This window comes from Lygodium microphyllum, chromosome 8, assembly GCF_053477565.2.
Source record: "Lygodium microphyllum isolate KBCC chromosome 8, Lygodium_microphyllum_v1.1.10, whole genome shotgun sequence".
Classification (NCBI taxonomy): domain Eukaryota; kingdom Viridiplantae; phylum Streptophyta; class Polypodiopsida; order Schizaeales; family Lygodiaceae; genus Lygodium; species Lygodium microphyllum.
In genome coordinates, this window is record NC_141142.1 from 117,260,101 (window position 1) to 117,274,622 (window position 14,522).

Here is a 14,522-nt window from a genome sequence, read left to right on the forward strand (position 1 = left end):
ATTGGTTGGATTGCTTGTTCTTCAAGGCCATTCTTACCTATTTGTAATCATTAATGACCTAGCAACAACTTAATGTAAGGCTTCATAGGATAGTAGTTTTTTAAAGGAATTATAAAAAAAAGTACAACATTTGTATACACTTCCCATTATTTGGTATAACCATAATTTAAAAAGCCCACACTAATCCTACAAGTACATCTACTAGTCCTACTCTAAGTAATGCATCAAGTGCTTTGATTTCCTTGGCATATATTGCATATATATTCTAGAGGATATGCCTTTGCTACTTCATAAGCATGGCATCCTTTCTTCATTGAATGTATAATGAAAGCAAGTGGAACTCATTTTTTGTTGATTATTGATGCATGTGAGTCCTAAATAGGTAGGAGGGAGTTTGATTGTACAAACATGTCTAGGTCACTTGTGCTATTGAATTGGTCTAGTGAGTTTGTTTATGCACAACAAAAGGAGCTTGCAATTGGACATGGTAAGCCAAATATTAAGACATACAAAGTCTACTCTTCAAAATGGATTTTCCTACAAGGTCGAATCACATGGATACATTGATATTGATTGGGTCAGCAATGTGTTAGTTAGATCTTCTACTAGGCTTGCATCTTCTTCACGCGGGATAGTGAAGAACAAGCCACATTTGCTTTCTCATCTATAGAAGCTTAGGTAGTCATGGTCTCATTTGGAGTGGTTTTGCTAAAGACTTATTGGGAGATGTTAAGTATATTGCTTGCAGATGAAGCAAACAATATTCATAGAATATGATAACATGAGCAACATATGTATCTTAAGGACCAATTTTAAATTCCAAGAAAAAGCAGATTGGTACACCCATGCATGACCTTCATGCACATGTATGAACTCAGCAATCTCCCTTAGAACCATTGTGTCACATTTGGAATTGTCTTACAATATGTGCACAAAAGATAGTAACGTCTTGAGCATATAAAGGACATTCTACTATTAAAAATGCAGATTAATTTAATGATTGAAAGCCTCTCATCACGGGTCACCTTTTACACCAAAGCAAATGAGGAGATTCTTAAAACTAGTATCGTTCCTAGATTACATTGTATCCTTTCTTTCGTGTAACCATCGATGGATCGTAGGGATTGCCAGTAGGCTTGGTATACATCGTTTCGCTATACATGATCTGGATAAACAATCGAGAAGGTTTATTGCTGAAATGGTGCACCAGGACAAGCGAATAGGAGCTTCTTCAACCCTGGTTAGTCATTGCTGGATTTCACTGTCTTCCTTACTGCCATAAATTACGTTCATATAGCTTTCAATTATTGGTAAAGATAATAACGGTAAACGAAGGTGGCCATCAGGCTTTGTATCAACTCTCAGAAATGGCCAGCCCAGTGCCTGTGCAGCATCACACTCGTCTAGACCATCTCCTATCACACAGAACTTCACCCCTATGTTGTCATAACGCTCCTTAATCCACCTGCAGCATTGAGTTTTACCAACTTCTGCCGAGCTGTAAACTGCACAAACAGCAAGACCACTAGATGAGAAAGGGTCCTGGCATCTTTGTTACCTTTCTATGATTCCTTGTTATCTGGGATATTGAGACATTATACCAATGTACAACACAAAAATTTGACATTTGTAAACCTAATTTCTACCTGTTGTTTAAGAGGATTGACGAATTCCATGAAGTGCAACAGTGACTAATATGAAATAGCAATGAGAAGGGGAAGTCCACTAGAGTCTAGGATGATATGGGGTGGGCACTGCCTATACTAGAATTCCACATGCAGTAATCTCTGGTTGTAGGCAGAGCTCAAACCAGGGACTTCAGAAAGTACAAGTGACAGGATTGCTCATTTAAAAAAAAAACCTTCACACTCCTATCTCATTAGTGACTGGTGCTTGTGGAAAGGTGTCAATTTCTACAAGGGAAGCCTCATAGACAGCCGAATGGCAATTAAAGGTTGTGTCAAGTGTGCCATAGAAGAGTTGGTAGCTTAAAAAATCCAAATGAAGACTGTAAATTCTTCAGAAGAATGCACATGAAGCAAATAATTTACACTTGGTGCGAGTGTCAAGGGGAAAAACCTCCTAATAAGCTTAAGATACCTAGCCCTGACCCTCTGCTGTGTTAGTGCTGCATGCACATCCTGCACTGCTACTTCTTTCGTCACCTCATTTTATCAGCCTTCCTCCTGCCTCTGCATTCAATGCCCACTCCACAGACCTACCATTTCCTTTCCACACCTCCTCTCCACTTAAGTCATTTTCTAATCGACCCTGAAGATTCCCTTGAAGCTTATCCTCTTCTTCCAAGTCATCTAATGCCTTCATCAGCTCTGATGGAACCTCATCAAGTACAAAGAGTCACGACCTTTTTGTGGAAGATCTCATCATCATCATAAGCATCGGTGTTCTCCTCCTCTATCCCTGTCAATCACTTCATCCTTGATCTAGGTATCAAGAAAGGCATTGTTTTTTTGAAAAAATACAAAGTCATTATGGCAGTTTGGAAAGAAGAATATGGAATTGTCTATCTGGTTTCCATAATCATAATTTTCTCCTTAAAAGTGTATTAATCAATCTCGACTATGGTTGGGATGACACATTAGAAGTCAAGTTTGCAGCTTTACTTTGCCTAACTTAGACCACCCTCGGTGAACAGGTTGGTTTATCATCATGCTGTTCTGAGAACCTGAATGTGGACAGGTTGGAATATGATCCTGCCACTCCTAGATCATAAAGATCCTTTTGGAGCTACCTTTAAGGGTCAGAACTTCTGATGCTGACAAAAACTACAGCTATCAAACAAAAGAAGATGATCCCAATGCTCCCCACCTCCATATATACTTCCAAACAAATCAGTTTCTAAAAAGGAAAATAGCAATACACCAAAGAAGTGTTTAAATGTGAGCAGACATGCCTATATAATCAAACTACAGTGAGCCTAACTGGTACAATCATGGGCAACAAGATCAAGGGGTATGAGTCATTGCTCTAGCAGAAGCAATAAACCCCTGTATCCTCCTCTGCATGTGTCCCCAGCGCCTATGCTGAGTTCTAGGACATCTGGATTGGCCAAGCTGGACCACTCAATCAATCACTACCCCTCATGTGGACATGAACTGTGACTGTGGTTGTGGTGGAGTCTCCTCAATGCTCCTACTGGGTGTAGAGTGAGATTGAGACGGCTCTGAAGACCCCTCAGCACTCCACAAGACATCTGCAAGCTGCCTCTAGGTAGGCCTGTGGTGGCCCAATGCTGTACTCCTGGGTAATGTCTTTCTAAGCCCCCATATCTCAAGGAAAAAAAGCCCCAGACACTGCTGGTCAGTAGAATCCATGATCCTCAACAGCGGCCCAAACCGATCTCCGAAGAGAGAATGAAATTGGCCTCGAATCTCTTAGTATGTTGGGCAGTGACAGATATAGTGCTCCTCCGTCTCCAGCTCCAATTGATATAGATGGCAAGCGTGCTCCTCCGGGGTGATTTATCTATATCTACTCATCTCAATCTCTAGCTGGTGTGAAAAAGTGTGCATTTGGCAAGTCGACAAATAGTCAAAGTAAGCTCCGGGCAATCAAATGTCAAGCCAAAGCGAGGCTCAGGATCATCCAACTTCAAACAATGTAACGGGCATGTAGTAGTAGCATAGGCCAAGCATGTCAAGACTGGTCAAACATAAGTAAAGTACATGCCATAAGTACATCAAAGATGCAGATCCAAATGCTATGCGAAGCGAGCTCAAGCTCAACCAATGATTTGAGAGCAAATCCAAGCTCTATGTCGATCCCCGAGAATCATTACATCAATGTATACATCCAAGACATAGCCCGAATGTAATAAGCATATCCAAACGTAAGCAAAAGAGCTTCAGCCCCGAATATTCTAGCAGCAAACAAACGTCCGAAATTGAGCAAGCAATGGCTCAATCCAAGCTCAAACCATAGACAAATCATTGGTATACTTTCCCGTATGTATAGGCATCAACTGGGCATAATCGGGCATCAAATGACTATGTAGCATGAGCATAAAGTGTAATGACAGAGGGCTGCCCTATTTTGGGCTGCTTGTGGACTGTATAAAATAGTCAATGACTGAGTAAATTCAGCCCCAAAAGCATCTCACATTATGGGCCTACATTTTCCTAGCATTCGGGGCACATTCGGGACCAACCGAGCAACCAATGTCAATGCCAATCAAGCATAAACATAAAGTGCTGATGTAACACTGTTTGTGACTGCTTGTGGACTGAGAAAAACAGTCCTGGACTGACGTAAATCAGTCCACAAATCAATGCCAATGATAACCACCAATGTCGAGCATCAAGGGGGTGTTCCCAAGTGCCAAATGAAGTATTTTCAAGCTGCCAATGAGTGCCAAGGCAGGGCTGAAGTAAAAAACGAATTTTTTGTAGGTCTTCAAGCTGGTCCAAACTGATTTGTGGCTTGTGAAGGGCTGGGCAAGATCAATGCAAGGTTGAGGGAGTATTCAAGGATCTCTAGGAGCTTCCTCTTGAAGGGCAAAGTCACCGGTAGAGAGTAGGCATCACAAGAAGCAAGAAGACTTGGCTGCCCTGCTTCACAAAACCTGTGGACTGAAGTAAAATAACAAAAGAGAGCTCCAATATCTCTAAAGGAATGCCCTGAGGGTATCTAAATGGGCCGGGTAGGTACTTGGGAAGTTGAGGAGTGATCGGAGCTCGAAAGAGTCGTATATCGGGAAGAAGACCCAATGAGTGTAGGTAATCAATAGGAAGCTGAAGATGCCACGAACCAAGCTCGAGTAGTCATGAATCCATGCTCTGATACCAATTGAAAGGTGAGAAGGATCGAAGCTTGCACGGGAGAGCTATGGCGGGAGAGCAAGAGTAAGAGAGAGAGAAACTCACAATGTGGGAACTCCAATAGTCACAATGTGTGATCGGGCCTTCCTTTATTTAAACTATCACTGAAAGAATAAAGAATAAAGTGACAGTGAAGGGTGCCCGCCACCTGCAGTGCAGTGGCGGGTACTGTAAGTGTAGTAATACACGGGCGGCTAGGCGGAGGCACCTTTACCCCCAACATAGCCCTCAACAAAAGTCAGCATGAGGAGGAGCTACTAGCTTTACCTTGGAGGAGGATCTGTGTCATTGAACTCTAGGGAAAGACCTGGCTGCTACACCCCTACATACCTTGGAGTGAGTTCTGGAAATGGGACAGCTCTCCCTTGAGGAGGTGGAGTGGGATCTCAAGAGTGGCTTTGGCCAGCCATAATTGTTGCCAAGAAGTCCCAGGGCTTCTTAGCCTAAACGGCACGGATTGGAAGGTATGTCTAGATGCAGGAGGACATAGATTGGGCACCCTCATGCAGCATGCACTAGGCGGAACACGGCATCATCGAGCCTTTCCATTAGACCTTTTGATGATACCAATGGGATAGTTGGAGGCCATGGAGGGTGTCTTATTTCCTATGGCTATTGGCACGTGGAGGCTTGGCAATTGGGAGTTGGTTGGTTCAGATGCAGCAAGATGAAGTCTACAAGCACTGTCCACTACAATACTTGAAGACCCTAAAGCATTGCCTCTGCTCTTGTGAGGTAATGCAGCTGGTGTGGAGAGGACCATGCCAGATTCTTCATTGTGTAGCACCTAGACTGGGTTTTATATCGTGGGGGTCCATCTAGTGGCAAGTAGTTAGCCAAGGCCGCCACTTACTGTATGGGACAGAGATACATGATACCATCCTTCTCATTGAGACAGGTGCTTGTGCGGTGGTCGATTTGGAGACATTACCCATCCAGCAGGTACTAGAGTCGAGAGCTGAGTAGTCGAAGGTACGGGAGATTATTGGGAGCCTCATAGTGTGGGGCATTTGGAAGGCACGCTATCAGTTGGTTATGGGCAGCAAGTGCTTGACCACTTATATGTTGTCTTTAGTAGAGCCGTGGACCTCACTCATCCACTCCCTCCATGGCCACTGGGATCAGGTGTAGGGCGACTCTCAAGCTTGCAAGGAGCTCCGATACCACTTCTTACACACCTAGGGTGGCCATGATCTGTTCTTCATAATGCTAGCAGGCAACCCTAGGTGGTGCTACTCTCCTCCTCGGCTTCTATCCCCCATCCCTCCAAACCGCCTTGAGAGGCTTGTATATATGATCCCAGCTTGACCTTGTATCAACTCCAGCTAGGCTGCTGAGCACATGTACTTTGTAAAGTTTTCTAAGTAATATCATTAGCCACCTTTTTCTTGGGTTAAAAAAAGGTCATACATAATGAACTAGCATGATATCCTCAATTAGGGACCTTCATATGCTATCCCCATCGATGTGGTGCGAGTATAGTGGACTATATCCTTTCCCCTCCCCTGCTTGTAAGCTGATTTTATATATTGAACCTAAAGTGGTGGGTAATTAAATAACTAAACTACTCTCTCAAGGGAAACAGGAGGATGGACCCCCAACGGATCTAGACCTATGGCTAGGTAGTCTCGGTAAGCCGAGAGCTTTTCTAAGAATGAATACAAATCGCACTTGATGGATCATTAGAAACCAAAAAGACTAACCCACATCACTCTAGAATCCGCTAATATTAATTAGCCACTAGTAATGGATTTGATTAAAAAAACTCAAGTCAACCCTTGTGAGAGTGGCCTGAACTTCCACTGTGAGGTAGACTCAAGCGAGCCTAATTAGCAAACTCCGAGGGTTTTATCAAAATCTCAAAATGCACTTCCTAGGATATTTCTTGATGGGCTACTAAGAACGTATGGCCGAGCAATAGCTCGGGCAGGCACATTACATTTTTTATCAATGGTCTTGGTCATACTCTTGTGTTTATTACAACTGTGTTGTAATTTTTATGTTTAGCATTGTCTTGGAGAATAGACATTATACTTTGTTAGTCTATTTCTTGTAGTTGGTGGATAGCTCTCTATGTTGGTGTTCCCTCCTATTTTTCCCTTAGTTTGGTTAAGTTTTTGTGGCTAATTTGTAGTCATTAAAAACAATCCATTCTCTTGGATTTTGCATTGGTATACTATCATTACGTGGCTAATTCTTTGAATGATAGACTTGCTATTTTCAATATTGAATAGCTTGATGGCACTAATTTTACACTATTGGAAGACACAAGCATGGTAGGTACTGGTCCAAAATAAGCATTTTAGCCCATTAAAAACCAAAAAATTAAAGCTAAAAGGAATAGATGAGGATGATTGGGTGAAGTTGGATGAGTTATATAAATACACCCTTATGCTTTCATTGTCTAAATAGGTTTACTTATGCTTTCATTGTCTAAATAGGTTTATTTCAATGTTGTGGCACCTAAGGATAATGTATGGCAGTTATGGAAAAAGATATACAATCTTTATGGCAAGGAAAGTCATGATGCATTGACACCTGAGATACTATTTCTCCTAGGAGACAAAGGATATCTACTCAGCGGAGGTCCTCATATTATTATATGGCATAGATCAGGATGCTCCATTATAGGAGCTCACTCAGCAGTTAAGTGAGGCTCTACATGCAGCAATAGGTATAGCATTTCCCTGTTTTCACCCCACATGAAGAGTCTCCTTTGCAACGATGCCCCGTAAGTGTTGGTTTGATGATGAGTGTTGTCTAGAGAGGGAGATAGCATGAGGCTCCTCTACTAACAAACAGGCACAGGTGTCCTTCAAATGTCTCATACAACAGAAGAAGAGAGCATTTCTAGCACAATTGGAGAGAGACCTATAACATCTGTTCTTGAGCCAGGACTCTAGGAAGGCATGGAGACTAGTGCGTTTCCCAGCCACACCTATTATAGCTTCAACTACATGGGAGTAGTATGCAACCACTCTCTACACAATAGCAGAACAACCTCCTCTTCCTAATCCACCAGAACCCTGCCTAGAGATGCTTATCTTTTTTTACTGCAAGGAGGGTTTGAGATGCCATTGATAGACTCAGTCGAGGTAAGGCACATGATCCTCATGGTTTGGTAGCAGAGCACCTACTACATGCTAGAGATTTGGTGGCAGGTTTACTAGCATATATGTTTAACAGAATCACGTACGAAGGCTTCCCAGAGAGCTAGAGCACCAACACTATTGTGCCTATTGTCAAGTCACGGGACCCTACCCTACCCAGTAGTACTATTATGGTTGGCCATACATTGGCCAAGTTATATGATAGTGGTTGGGCAGAGAGGTGAGATTGCAGAGCACAATGATAGGCCGGGTTCAGGAGGGACTTCTCTACCTTGGACCATATTCTTACAATTAGAGCAATCATTGAGGGTAGAGCCCATGGCTGACAAATCTATTACTGCTTTGTGGACTTCTGCAAGGCTTTTGATACAATACCATGAGATAGGCTGCTACGTAGACTTTATGAAATGGGAGTCCCTAAAGTGCTCATATGGAGGATTATGGCACTTTATGAGAGGGTGATTGGGAGAGTAAGGACACTCTAGGCCTTCCAGCACCTGTTCATTCCACCGTCGGGGTGAAATAGGGCACCTGAGTCCTTTCAGCACCTGTTTATTCCACCATCAGGGTGAAATAGGGCTGTTTTCTCTCTCCTACATTATTTGGCTTGTGCATTGATGGTATTGCTGATTGCATGTCTTAGGGAGGACATAGAGGACCTCCACTTGTTTGCATTTGAATACCTCTCTTATTATATACAGATGACATTGTGCTGATAGCTGATTCCCCATGGGGACTACAAAGTCATTTGGAGGCATTGCATCAGTATGCACTAGATAGTGGGCTCTCAGTGAACCTTGGTAAAACCAAAGCTATGCTATTTAACACCACACCACAGTGGGTCAAGAGGCTAGCACCTAAGTTCACTTATGGACAAGATGGGATCAAGTATGTGGACTCTTATGCATATCTGGGTGTCCTATTCACAAGTCCCATTTTCTCTAGGAGAGAGTCATCAGCATATACTAGACTAACACAAGGGTATGCAACATCGGGAGGTCTAGAGAGGATGTGTTAACCGGTGCAATTCTAGGAACTCCACACTAAGCTATGGCTTTTTGATACATTGGTCACATCCATACTGCTATATGGAGTGCAAATAATGGACCCTAGATCTGCCCACATTTACGACAGGTGGAGATCAATTGAGAAGCCTCTGGTATCCATGATTTCTCAGAGATCATCAAAGCTGAGTTAGGGGCTACACTGATTGTTGTAGAGGCCCTTGCTCCATTAGTATCATTGATACACAATTTATGTGGATCTACTGAGACCCAGATACACATGATTGGCCCTTGAGTCCTCACGATAGCTGGATAGAGGGGAAGATATCTCATGTTGGTATGCGCAGATGTTCACTTGGTTTGAGCTACATGGTCTCAGCATGGGACAGGATGCCCCCCCTTTCAATACTCCCTTGATGCACCCTCTCTTCCTTTGTCGCTCAGAGGTTGGCAAGGCCATTTCAATGGACCTGACCCACTTAGATGCCATGAGAACATGGATGACACCGACATAGGAACTAGGGATGAAGATTGCTTTCTACTGAGAGCATCTCCTTCACACAGTTTGTGGTCATTTTGCCTCAGTTTTGGTGATATTTTGATTGTTTACAGCAGAAAATAGCAAGCAGTTTTGAACTGTCTGCACTATTTTGGACTGCAGTATGGCATCTTCTTTCACTAACAGTGCTATCTTCAATATCACTAAGCTTGATGGTACAAATTATGCCTATTGGAAGAGTCAAGTTTCACAGGTATTGGTGCAGAAATCTCAGATCAAGCCACTAAGGATGCATAGCGAGCAGCCTGAAACTATGACTGATGACGAATGGGATGAGCTTGATGAGTTATACAAGTCCACCCTCATCTTGTCTCTCATTGAACAGATGCATTACAATGTGGTTGAGGAAGCACAGAGTGCTTAGCAGCTTTGGGATAAAATTAAGAACCTCTATGACAAGAAAAGTCCAACAAGTCAAATGTATTGGTTGAAGCAGCTTATGGACCTGGGCATGAAGGAGAATATGACAATGTCTGCTCATTTGAGCTAGTTCCATGCTATTCTCAAGAACTTGACTTTGCAGAGCATTACCTTTAATGACAAGGTCACTCCATTGTTTTTGCTTGGGACTCTGAGTGAGTTATGGGATGTATTCCTCACTGCCTTATGTGCTTCTGCTACTATTTTGAACTTGCCTAATGTAGAGGGTGCTCTTTTGCAAAAAGAGATCAACCGTAAGAACTTGGATGCCTCTCATGTGTCGCATGCTTTGATTTTTAGATGTAGAGATGGTAATGGAAAGAATGACCGTGGGTATGGACGTGGTAGACACTCACAGAAGTCTAGGTCTAAGTCGCGTGGTAAGTCGCCTAGCAAGTCTCGTGGGAGAAATGCTAATGTGACATGTCATCATTGCAGCAAGAAGGTTCATATACGCCCACAGTGTCATGAGTTATACAATGAGAAGCGCAAAGAGTACGGGAAAGGCAAAGTACAGGAAAAGTCCTTTGATCGCAGCATTATGCCTACGAAATCTAGTGTGAAACGAGAAGATAAATGTCATGTAGACTGATGACTCTGATGGGGAGTACATACTTGCAGCTAGTTCTTGTGATGCTATGTCGTTGACCGAGGTTCACTCTATGTATGCGCAATATTGGCTTTTGGATTTTGGTACTTCATTTCATGTTGCACCATGCCGTGAGTGGTTCCATTCCTATCGCACTGTCTCTGGTTCAGTTCACTTGGGTGTTGACAGGTCACTTGCTATTGTTGGCATTGGGGATGTATGGCTGCAGTTCTCTACTAGCAGTACTTTTCTGTTACAGGATGTATGTCATGTACATGTGCTTACATGCAGTCTTACGTCTGCAGGGCAGCTTGATGATGCTGGGTTTCATGTTTCATTTGGGGATTCTGCCTAGAAGATCACTCGTGGCAAGCTTGTGCTTGCTAGAGGTGCCAAGGTTGGCAGCCTCTATCCTCTTATAGTTGATGGGTTCTCTGTTGACCATGTTTTGTTAGTCAGTTCCATCCCACATGTATCTCTTTGACATGCCCGTTTGGGCCATATGTCCTTGAAGGGAATAAAAATGCTTTTTGATTTGCAATACTTATCGCCCCTTGACTATGCATGTTTTGATTCATGTGAGCATTGTCTTTATGGCAGACAGAATAGGAATAGGCATAAGAAGTCTGGTAGGACACGCATGAGTGAGCCCCTAGCATTGGTACATTCGGATATCTATGGGCCCATGCCCTATCAATCTATGGGTGGCGCAAAGTATTTTGTGACCTTCATTGATGATTTTTCGTGTAAAGTCTGGGCTTATCCCATTAAGCTTAAGTCAGATGTCTTGGCTGTGTTTTAGAGATGGCTTGCATTGGTTGAGAACCAACTGGGCATAGGCTGAAATGCCTTAGGACTGACAATGGGGGAGAATATGTGTCACGTGCCTTTGAGCAGCTATGTGACAAGAGGGGTATTAAGCGTCACTTGACCGCTCCTTGTACCCCATCTCAGAATGGTTTGGCTGAGCGGATGAATATAACCATCCAGGAGCGTGTATGCAATATACTTAGCCATGCAGGCCTACCACAGAGCTTTTGGACTGAGGCAATCTGTACGGCTGTGTATATCATCAATAGATCACCTTCTAGTGGCTTGGATTTTCAGGTTGCAGAGGAGGTATGGACTGGGAAACCTCCGTCCTATGCACATCTACATGTCTTTGGATGTGAGGCATTCTACCATATGACCAAGGACAAGCGAACTAAGTTGGATCCTAAGAGTATCAAATGCATTTTCCTTGGCTATGGAGATGCAGGCGAGATGGATTACCGCCTTTGGGATCCACAGGCGCGGAAAGTCATCCGCAGCCATGATGTAGTCTTCCATGAAGACAAGATGCATACGTAGCCTGAGAACATGATAGAGATACGCAGGGTTATATTTCAGGAGGAGCCATGTGCTCCTGCACAGCCAATTGGACAGCCTTCAACAGCAATTGGTATTGGACAGTATACTAGACATGCAGCAAAGCCTACAGCAAGACAGTCTACTAGAGCTAGACGTCCACCTGATCGATTTGAGCCCTTAATGCATTATATCTTGTTTACAGATACAGGAGAGCCTCTCATCTATGATACATGGCCAGGGTATTGGACAGTATGCTAGACATGCAGCAAAGCCTGCAGCAAGACAGTCTACTAGAGCTAGACGTCCACCTGATCGATTTGAGCCCTTAATGCATTATATCTTGGTTACAGATACAGGAGAGCCTCTCACCTATGATAAGGCTATGCGCAAGGGTGACAGTCACTCCTGGGAGAGGGCTATGCAATTTGAGGACCTCCTTGCATAAGAATATGACTTGGGATTTGGTTGCATTGCCTAACGGCAAGAAGGCTTTGCCATGCAAATGGATGTACAAGCTGAAAAGTACCCCTGGGCACCCCAAGCCGGCTTATAAGGAAAGACTTGCTACTAAGGGTTTTAAACAGGAGCATGGAGTTGACTTTGATGAAGTCTTTTCTCTTGTGGTCAAGATGACCACCCTACGCTTGGTTTTGGTCTTCATCGCGCAGCTTAACTTGGACATGTATCAGATGGATGTCAACACTGCATTCTTGCATGGGGATTTGCATGTGAGATTTACATGGAGCAACCCAAAGGCTTTGCAGAATTTGACAGGGAACACCTAGTGTGCAAGTTGAAGAAAAGCCTTTATGGCTTGAAGCAGGCACCTAGGGAGTGGTATCATAAGTTTAATGCCTTTATGCAATCACAGGGCTACAACAGGAGCGCTATGGATCCGTGTCTTTACATGAAGAAAGCCCGTGATGGCTCATTGCTTATTTTGGTACTTTATGTGGATGATATGCTGATAGCAGGGAAAACTCATGATGAGCTGAATGCTCTTAAATCTCAGCTGAAGAAGAGCTTTGAGATGAAGGATTTGGGATAGGTCTCTCACATTCTTGGTATGCGCATTAAGCGCGACAGGCATCAGGGACTACTCTACCTCTCACAGAGAGAGTACATTCATAAAGTCCTTGAGCGTTTCTGTATGCAGGACGTGAAGCCTATTGGCTGTCCATTACCTTTTTATGTTAAGGTCTCACGAGCGGATTCTCCACAGTCAGATGAGTAGAGGGCCGAGATGGCCAAGATCCCTTATGCATCAGCCATGGGTAGTTTGATGTATGCCATGATAGCCACTTGTCCAGATATTTCCTTTGCCGTTGGTGTTGTGCCACGCTATATGGCTACACCTGGCAAGAAACATTGGGATGCCGTAAAGGGTATCATGAGATACCTGAAAGGCACAGCAGATATGTGTATTTGCTATGGCAGCCAGGATACAGGAGTTGTGGGGTACACAAACTCCGATTCTGCAAGACATTCAGATAGTAGGAAGTCCACTTCGCTATGTATTCACCTATGCTAGAGGTACTGTCTCTTGGATATCCAAGGTTCAGAAGTGTACGGCTCTCTCTACCACTGAGGCCAAGTATGTTGTAGCCACTGAGGCTTGCAAGGAGGCCATATGGTTGGGCCGTTTGATTCATGACTTTGGGATTGATACTATACCTATGCTGCATTCAAATTCTATGAGTGCTATTTAGCTAGCCAAGAATCTAGTCTTCCATGCGAAGACGAAATACATTAAGATGAGACATCACTTTATACGTGGGGTCGTGGAGGACAAGTCTATTGATCTTATCAAGATCTCCATTGACGAAAATCCTGCAGATCTGTTCACAAAAAGCCTCACTACTAAGCACTTTTCCTTCCTCAAGAGATTGATGGGCGTTGGATGAGATAATGTTTTTCCTAATCTTGTTGTACATGTGTACATCGCACTGTCTTTTCTTTTTTCTTTTCACTCCTCACTGGGGCAAATTCGCCTTTAAATGGAAGGTTTTTGGGAGTAAAGGCACCTCCACCTAGCCGCCTGTGTATTACTATACTAACAATACCCGCCACTGCTCACTACAGGTGGTGGACACTCGTCATCGTCACTTTATTCTTTATTCTTTTAGTGACAGTTTGAATAAAGGAAGGCCCGGTCACACATTGTGACTGTTGGAGTTCCCACATTGCGAGTCTCTCTCTGTGTTGCTCTTACTCTCCCACCATAGCTCTCCCATGCAAGCTTTGATTCTTCTCACCTTTCAGGCTACCTTTTTGTTGGTCTAGACTATGAACAATACCTCATAGGGGGCACCTCCCACTCTATCTCCCACCTATAAGGGGATGTCGACTGGCGAAAACATAGTCACCCACATCTCATCAGGCAACAGCACCTCCTGAATGGGGAAGTCTAACCAGTTCAATGGGATTGCTACCTCAAACTCCCTCCTCTTGATCTCAACTCTCTACTGGTAGCCAGGTATCTGTTGTAGGATCTCTTGGTCAGCCAGTCTGTACACCTCCCTCCACAATATGACAGTACCAGTAGAGCTGGCCTTTCATCCTTGCCAGCCCACTGAACGTTGTCATGTCGCTACGCGCACACCGTGTAAAAAAATCTAGAGTATGGCTTCCTTTTAGATTTAGAGAGCCAAT

At 43.6% G+C, this 14,522-nt stretch overlaps 1 protein-coding gene across 2 annotated transcripts in view; it reads right to left on the reverse strand.

Annotated features, from left to right (window-relative positions):
- Window positions 1-921: 921 nt before the first annotated feature.
- The window catches only part of LOC148032781 (protein phosphatase EYA-like), a 126,037-nt gene continuing 112,436 nt past the window's right edge, over window positions 922-14,522 (reverse strand). The window contains exon 6 of one of the 2 annotated variants that reach the window (XM_087683454.1): window positions 922-1,505. In XM_087683454.1, the coding sequence (XP_087539580.1) occupies window positions 1,246-1,505 (260 nt within the window). In that variant the 3' untranslated portion in view covers window positions 922-1,245. The remainder of the gene's footprint in view (window positions 1,506-14,522) is intronic. The other variant, XM_087683453.1, reaches the window with a different exon arrangement.